This window comes from Alligator sinensis, unplaced genomic scaffold (assembly GCF_000455745.1).
Source record: "Alligator sinensis unplaced genomic scaffold, ASM45574v1 scaffold889_1, whole genome shotgun sequence".
Lineage (NCBI taxonomy): Eukaryota > Metazoa > Chordata > Crocodylia > Alligatoridae > Alligator > Alligator sinensis.
Window position 1 is genome coordinate 541,537 of NW_005842361.1, and position 9,274 is coordinate 550,810.

Consider the following 9,274-nt stretch of genomic DNA (forward strand, 5'->3'; position numbering starts at 1 on the left):
AGTGATAAGAAACCAGTCAAATCTGTAACACAACAGAAGTTCAGTGCGCATAAACCAAAATTTAAAATGCCAAAAAATGTTTTAAGATAAACCTGGATGAATGTAGTATCAGACTTAACTGATTTAGGTGAAATCAGTTTATTGAACTTCTGTCCCAGATCCCCTCCAGATACAAGTTAACTCACAGTCCCCCAGGATGTTTCACACCACCCCTACAACCTCCCCCACTCTCCCCTCCCCCTGCACCAACACACACACAGGGTCAGCAGGCTAGCCTTGGCCCAAGCTGTCGGCTCCAGCAAAGCAGGGAGGTGTGCTCTAGGCAGCCATGCAGCTGCATTTTCAGAATCAAAAGTGATTGTCTGTCACTTGTTGATTGGTTCAATCTACACAGCCTGCATAGACTAACCTGTGAAGACTGAATCAATTCAGCCTTGGACTTTCTGACTGTCTGTACTTAGCCCTAGTTTATATCTTTCACTATATCTTTTCATATAGTGAAAAACTGCTTAAATGGGGTGGGAGAGTAATTAAAGAAACTTCCATTTGGCTGGAGATTCCCCACTCTGCACTGCTATGGTATAGGGTAAGCACAGCCCCTGTCAGCCCCTATGCAGTCCAGCTGTAGTGGTACAGGAAGTCTCTTTGCCCCCAAGACAGCAGAGACATCAGTAGCAGCAGGCAGTGGAGTGGGGAATGGGAAGGGACATGACTCTGAGCATGGAGAAGAAGGTGGGGTGGGAGAATTCTTACCTTCTTTGAGACTTAAGTCCCTAGCTGTTGCTTGTGTGTGGGGAGGGGGAGTGCGGGGTTTGTAAAATCTTGGATCCATTTCTGGATATACACTGATATCCAGTTCAGGAGACTGAGTCTGAGAACCCTAATTTGAGTGCCCAAGTGTGAAAATTGAGGCAAATAGTTACACATCACTAGCAGCTTTGTTTGCATCAAATGAGTTTCTTCAGAATAATCCTGTCCATTAAGTTATGTGACTATGTGTTTTTATTCCTTTTAAACAATTATCTTACAGTATCATTTTCTGTTTTTTCTTTTTGTCTCTATATCTTGCCTACAGAAATCAGTACGTATATTGTTCTTTTCTTTTTGTGCCTTAACTTTTCTTTTTGTTTTTTTCCTTTGCCAGCAACTGATGCTTCACCACACATTAGAATAGCTTTTGCATGGTGTTCTTTTGGGTGCTGCATTAGACTGGTTAAATATATATTTTTTTAATGCTGCAACAATAGGACTAATGATTTTTGGGTTATTGTATGGTATATTTAAATTGCCACAGGAGCTTTTATTCTCAGCAAGTACCTGATATCTTGTACCAACTAATGGATGAATTTTAGAATATCTTCAATATTCAATTTGGATCAATGTCCACATTTGGACAGCTTCTTTAATGCTATCCACATTTTATGTGATCCCTTCTCATTCCTTGTACATCTAACTTTTTCCCAGGTTACCAACATATATGTACTGTCAATGGGCACTAGCTACCATGCACATCAGAAGCAGGTCAGATATGCTAGGAGATTGACTGAGAAAGCTTTGGGGCTATTGATGAGTTGTATATTGGAAAAGATTCACTAATATTGACAATCAGGACTCATAGTAGAGATGATATCTTTTATTAGACCAACAAGATTTTTACAAAAAAATTTTTTTGCAAAAATCTTGCTGGTCTAATAAAAGATATCATCTCTACTATGAGTACCAATTGCCTTTTCCTCTAGACCAATACAGCTACAACCTGGATACCTCACTGATACAAAAAACTAGAACTCTTGGTTCCAAAATGATACCTTTTATTAGACCAACTGGAAAATGGCAAGAAAATTGTCCTTTTCTGCAAGCTTTCGGGATCAAAGTCCCTTCATCAGGCTCTGGGAAAAGTGTAGATGGTACAAGATAGTAAAAAGTCACCAAAAGTAGGAAATAAACTTCATTTTTGCACAGAGGGAGCTGAATATGGAAGTCTGTCCCTCTGGGTCCATTAATGTGTCTTTGTGAGCTGTGTTGAGTAGCTCTTTGATGTATTGATCAGGTAGGATTCCCTCCCTAGAGGTGTCAGATGACAGGCAGGGAGGCAAAAAAACTTCCTTCTTGTTCTGCAATTAAGTTTAAAATCCAAAATTGGCTAAAATTCGGCATCTTCCATGTTTCAGGGGTGTACTTGGTAGCCGTGTTGGTCTGAGACAAAAATATTTATAAAAACTAGAACTCTTGGTTCCAAAATGATACTTTTTATTAGACCCACTGGATATTGAGAAACCCAGAATCAATATTAGTTTCTCAATATACTCAATATTCTCAATATACTCAATATTAGACCCACTGATATTGAGAAACTCAAGCAAATACAGAAAAAGAGAGGAGATCCTTATGTTGAACTAATTAAATGTGTTTGATACATGGAAAAATATTTGCAATGCCTTTAAATTTATGACTAGGATGACATTTTTTATAGGTATGACCACATAACTCATTTTAGAAGTAGTCCTATAATCATTGGGAAACCAATTAATGAGTATGAAGGAATCATTCTTTTAAGAAAGGATAAAGAAGGAAGGTAAATGTTTACATGACAGCTGCATCATACTATACCAGTGTGTTCTTACAGCATCAACCTTAGCCTTAGCCACTGATCCAAAATGTTAATGTAATTCTGGTATATGCTACCATTGCCATTTTCAAACCAATCTTAATGCATTACTAAAATTATCATGACCTTGTTTTTCTCAGGCACTTTATAGTTTATTTGGTCTTAACACTAAAATATAAAATTGCTTGGGAATTCCCTCAAATTTTGTTTCTGTTGTTTGTAGCCATTCCATCAAACTCTAGCTTCTAAAATCCTGCATTTTTTTCACGTGAAGTTGCAGATGCAGATGCCACTGTTAAAAATCTAGAAAAGGAAACAGATCGGCTCCTGGATAAGCTCAAGCCAATCAAAGAACTCCAGGATAACTTGGGGAAAAACATCTCTCAGATAAAAGAACTGATAAATCAAGCTCGGAAGCAGGCCAATTCTGTAAGCCCTTTTTTCTCAGTAATTCTAGGTAGTGGGTGGGTAGGATGTTTTTCTAGTTTGCATTTTTTCCGGGAAGAGAATCCTTTTCAGTTTCAGATGTGTATATTGAAGATTACAATATAAATACTTATATAGACAGAACCTAGGATATTAGATATCTGATGATTTTCTACCTCTGATGGTGTTATACCATGGCTCTATCAAATGCAATATATTTTCCGAAATGTAGCACTATGGAAAGATTATCATTTAAGTGGTGTTGTAGATAAAAGTACAGCAAGAGGTCAGTGAAGGGGGAAATATCCATCACTAGATATTTGTGCAAAAACTTAAAAATGTAGAGATCACAAGCTTGGTTTTATTTACCAAGCACAGATATCCATAACCTGATTTTTCTGAAAGTTCCATTACTCGTGAAAAATATGGTCTTAATAGCATCATGTCTGGTTTTTGGTCCCAGACTGAGCCATCTCAAACTCACTGAAAATGCTAAGTGTACTTGCTTTTCCATTTTCTTGATTTTCTTCAACTGGTGACAATTGAATAGACCCTTGTGCTCAGGATAAGAGTGTATTTTCTAGCATGATTACTAAGTCCCAAGCCTTTCTCCCTGATGTAATTATGTTTTTAAACTCAGGGATCAGCTAGTAATACTAAACTTATTTGGTTTGTGACCTACAACAATCAGGAACACCGTACAGAAAATCCTAAGAGATGAAAGTTCAATAAGTCTCCTGTATAATTCATATGAAACCCAGATATGGGAGGACAAATGGCTGAAAGGAATGTACACATAATAACAGAGCTGTGACACGTTTGTTCTTTGAACCACCTTGATAAAAACCTATTTCAGATTCTCATGGAAGTATAGATAAGGCAAAGAGGCAGGTTAACAAATACTAATACTTTTCACCTATGTAGCACCTTTTATCCAAACATTTCAGAGCACTTTGCCTCCTAACACCTCTTGGGAACAGGTAAGTACATTGTTTTTACCCCTGGGATGCTACAAGATAAGGAAGTTAAATGTCTTGTCCAGTCATGTAGGGACAGAGATAACCATACACTCTTGAGGCAAACAGAAAATGAAGTTGTCTTAATCTTAGTGTGGCATAAATGTGACAAAAGTTCTAGGGCCAGTTCTTATTCCATCTATTAGGCATCTAAATCCCTGAAAAACCACTAGTGGAAAAGAGAGTTCTCCTCACCACTTTTTTTCAACTTAGTTTTAACACTAAGATGAAGACATATATCAAAAGATAAATGCATGAAAGTATGAAAGGTCTTTTAGGGACTGTAGAGGGTGGAATAAAATTGCGCTCATGCTGCATACAAATGAGCAGGGGTGTGTGGTCTGTCGTGCTACAAACTGCATGTGGAGAATGTTAAGATTTGGACATGCAAATTTGCAGCATAGTGGCAAAATTTGCTACCGGGATTTCCCAGTAGAAAAAGAAAAAAAAAGAAATGCCAGAAAAAAGTGGTGCAATGTATGCAAAAAAAAAAAGTGCGCACTGGCACAAATGGAGGCTGGGCTGTCCAGAGCAATGGTCTGGCTGCTGGAACAGCTTCCATTTGCCCCTGTTGCTCCAGTATGCCACCAGGACACAAAGTAAGACTTCTGGGGCCAGCACAGGTGCAGGCTCCAGCCTCCAGCTCTCCCTGCCTCCAGCTCTCCCTGCCAGAAGGGCAGGATCTGGACAATGGAGTTTGCCCGTTGTGGGACAATTTGTCCTGCAATGAAGCGCGCATACAGGGGCGTGTGCTGAGGCAAGTTGTGTTGCTACAAGTGCATGCCCCTGATCACCTGGATGCTACCTAGGTGTGTAGTAGGTGGAATAGGCTATAACCCTTAGCACCCTTCAAAAAAAATTCCATTCAAAAAAACTTCAAACACACAGTAGAAGCCAGGGTAGAACTCATTTGTACCTCGGTCATTCACAGCATGCTTAATTTGCAGCAGATTGTTAAACTAAGAACAAGCTGCTGAGCTGCTTGCTGTGGCTTTTACTTCAAAGGGTGCTGTTTTCCTGATCAGCTGGAATTTATCAGTGATCCCATGCAGTTGATCAGAGAAGTGGTACCCTTTTAAATAAAAGCCAGCCCGAACAGATGGAACATCTCAACAGTCCTGTGTGGCAGTTTACTAGATGTCTGTATGTCCCTGGCTATTTTGCAAACCCTCATCTTCACGGAAATGTAAGGAACCTAACTCACTCTGAAGTACCTGGATTCTACCATACAGACCTCTCCTGGTCCTTTCTGTTTCCCCCAGTGGACACTAAGTCACTGATTCCCTCAGTTCTCCAAGTCTGAACTTCCAGGTCTTAAGATCCTGATTCAGCAAAATATTTCCACTTGCAGCAATAAGGTAAATGAGACTCACTTACACACTGAAAATTATGCAGATGATGAATAATTTTAAATGTCAGGGCTTTAATGCATTTCTGAATCCCACAAAATAAACCTAACTTGGAGAAAGAAACTATCAATGTCATTGCTAGTTTTGGGTACCAAGAATCTAGAAAATAGTTAAATGGTCCAGTTAATTACATGGAATTTCTGTTTGCATCTATTCCATTTGCCCTAATGCCCTAGTGAGTTCATTCCAATTACCAATGCTACACAGACCTCATAATCATCATTATTAGATCATTATTTTTATGACTTACTGCAGATTTCTTAAAATAGACCTAGCAACAGAAAAAGGGGCAGGATAAAAATTTCAGCACAGCTCAATGAAAAGGAAACTTGGAACACACAATGGTGAAGAACACCTCCATTGGGGACCATTTTGTAACACCATGAAATCATAAAAACAATTATTTGTAAAAAGAATGTTTAAATAAACCAACCATACAGGTCAAATCACAGATACTAAAGGCAGAAGAAGGAAGGTTACCTAGTCCATCCCCAGCAATATGCTAGGACCTAGGTTATACTTCTGATTCCTTTCTATGGCTAACTCTTTGATATCTCTGTTACCTGAACCTCCATAGTAGCCCTTTACAGATATTTATGTATTCTAGTAATTTTTATATGAAATAAATATTCTCCTGATGTGCAGACTATGGGCCAGGAAGGCAGGATAACAGGCCAAGAGAGGCCTATATGTATCATCGCTCATTATAAAAATCTATTCCACAAGAGAAGGCAATTTCAGTCTCCCATACACCTTGTGCAAGCAGCTCTGACTAGTCCTCAGAGATGTGAAACAAAAATGAGACAGTATACTCTTTTTGCAGTTCTTCTAAAGCCTCTATTTTTGTTCTCTCTGGAATAATGAGCTGTAACCTGAATTCTCTGTGCTGTGTTTTTTATAAGATCAAAGTCTCTGTGTCTTCTGGAGGTGACTGTATACGCACATACAGACCAGAAATAAAGAAAGGAAGCTACAACACTGTTATTGTCAATGTGAAGACAGCAGTTGCCGACAACCTCCTTTTTTATCTTGGAAGTGCCAAATTTGTAAGTCTGGTTCTCAGTTTTCTCTTATTGGAGTTTCTCGATCAAACAGGATCTCTGGCAAACAAAGATGACAAGAATGTTTTCCATTAGAGACTTTAAAGGAATGGCAGAGGACCCAAGAGTTTACCTGGATAACTAGATATATACTGTTACTCACAGAAGAAACAAACAAAAAAAAAGCTTTAATTAGCTTAGAATTAACACAAGTGGCAGATATTTTGGTGTTTATCTAGGGATCCAATCTGAGACTCTTACATGGACTGCATTAAAACTGTAAAATCAGTAATAGTACAACTGGGATGATTTTTCATTTGTTTGTTTCTCATCCATTTTCCCTTGGGAATGAAGTAGCTAATCATCTTGGATCTGTCAAAGATCCTACTTACCATGACTTCCAGTCAAGCCCATAATAACTTCAGGAATGGTAGTGATGAATGATTCAGTTTTCCACAAGCCCTCCAGCAGACAGACTTCTCAAGCCATCAATAATAATTCAGGAAATGGGAGAAAGTGTTCCTTTCCAAACACTCTAAGCAATGTATTTTATTTTTCTGCTATAAAAGGAAGAGTCTGGATGGTAATATGTATTAACCTATGGAACACTGGCATTTTTCAGTACAATACTGCCAGCCAAATGGATGCTTTCTAAATAATATTGTTTATGTTTAAAACTGTCTCTAAGCAGCTATAATATTGCTGTTAACAGCTTCTCCAATGAACCAGCAATACACAGCTACCTAGAACAAGATACATGGTAAAGAACCACTGGATAATGGAAGGGATGAGGGAGATTCCTGGTCTCTCATGGGACCTGAAAGAGTAATACATCCAAAAAGAGAACTAATAAGAGGGAGCCAGACTTCTGTAGCCTAGTAATGACTGCACTCCCTTGGTGGTCAGGAACAGAAGAGAGAGAAGTCCTGCATTATGGTCCCTATTCCCAGCAGTTTATGCTTTTTATCCAATGACTTTTTAATGCAGAATTCATGGGAGTTACTATACAAAATTTGCTATGTGAACATGGGTCCCTGAGGCGCCATAAGTTTACTTATGATCTTCAAAAGTGTGGAAGATCTTCACAAATTATATTTTTATAACGTTTAAAGCAATTCACTGATTCCCTTTATTTTAATTCTTTGTATGCTAGACTGACTTCTTGGCCATAGAGATGCGTAAAGGCAAGGTGAACTTCTTGTGGGATGTGGGTTCTGGCGTTGGACGAGTTGAGTATCCAGATCTGACCATAGATGATGGCTTTTGGTACCGAATTGAAGCCTCTAGGTAAGCTTTGTATGCTTTGGCTAGTATAGAAAGAAATGATACAACACAGCAAGTTCTGTTGCTAATCCTCTGTTTTTGTATTCACATTCCTTAAGAAATAAGTACAGCATTTGTACAAGGATAGTTTTTTAAAATCAATGTCATTATAACAATGATAAATGCAGTCCAGCTTAACAGAAACTTTTGAGCTTGTGTCCAACAGTCTGCTATCAGGAAGCTTCTAATCAGTGGCATTCTAAAGGTGCGGGTACTCTCTCTGTTGCTGAGATATACTACGGATGTGCAATATCCATTATCTCCTTCTATCAGCATTTCACCACCCTTCTCCCTTCACTCTATAGTCTCCTTGCCTATCACTCTCACCAGGGCACCCTCAACTAGCTCCCCTTTCAGTACATCCTCATATTCAAGGTTCCTAACATCATCTTCAGGGCTGAGATTCACAGAGGAATTTAGGTATCTAAATCCAAGACAGCAAGTTATAGAAACCCCACCTATCTTCCATTTGTGCCTAAACTTTCACCAGAAAGCCTAACTAGAGACCTAAAGATTAGCTCCTTTTCATTCCCAGAGGTACTTTTCGCTTGACTTATCTGAATGTTTAGGCATTTATTACCTGCCTGCGGCAATTTAGGATTCACAAACCAGGCTAAAGGCTCCTGAGAGACCCAGTCCAGTATGGTGTTGAGACAATGATTAACAGCATTGAGCTGAGTACTCACAGCCAGGGGAGAATCCATCGCAAGGGTGAGAAGAGTACATTAGTCCACACTCCACCATTGTGGCTGTCCCTACCTGACCAGGGCACAGAAATAGCCCCAGAGTCATCCTTTTCCTGCCTGGCTGTGGGCTGCAGCTGTCCAGGGTGCTGGGCTCAGCAGGGGGCAGCAGTGGTTGGTGGGTTCCCTCTTTTTGCGCAGACTACTCTTCCACTGCATGTCCTACTGGCAAGGAACAGGTTTTATAAAGAGGAACCCTCCTTTAACTACTGCTGCTGTCCTCAGCTGAGCTCAACATCCCACACAGCTGTGCTTTGCAGCCCCCAGCTCAGATGGGGACAGTGGCAACGGGAAGTTCCCCCTTCAAGTGTCTGATCCCCGCCCAACTCCCCTTAGGCCCCTGCCTGCCCTGGGCATCCTTTCCCCCATTACCTCGTGGTCCAAGGGGTAATGTGCTTCACCCCCTTAGCCACCGTGGATGTTACCAGCCTATATACCAACATCCCACATGAGGATGGCATCCAAGCCTGCCTTACATATCTACAGGGACAAGATTACAACTCAGAATACAGACCCAAAGATATTACTGACCTTATACACTTCATCCTCACGCACAACCATTTCACTTTTAATAATCAACACTTCCTCCAGATGATGGGAACAGCTAAGGGCACCAAAATGGCCCCACAGTATGCCAACCTTTTTATGAGCCACCTGGAAGAAGACTTCCTCAAGAACTGCACCATCAAACCCTTGCTATACTTAAGAT

General features: G+C 39.9%; 1 protein-coding gene across 1 annotated transcript in view; it reads left to right on the forward strand.

Annotated features, from left to right (window-relative positions):
• LAMA2 (laminin subunit alpha 2) overlaps nt 1-9,274 on the forward strand; it is a 559,328-nt gene that overhangs the window by 478,499 nt on the left and 71,555 nt on the right. Inside the window, exons 45-47 of the mRNA XM_006029173.3 lie at nt 2,883-3,037; nt 6,362-6,505; nt 7,653-7,786. Coding sequence (XP_006029235.2) covers nt 2,883-3,037; nt 6,362-6,505; nt 7,653-7,786 — 433 coding nt within the window. The remainder of the gene's footprint in view (nt 1-2,882; nt 3,038-6,361; nt 6,506-7,652; nt 7,787-9,274) is intronic.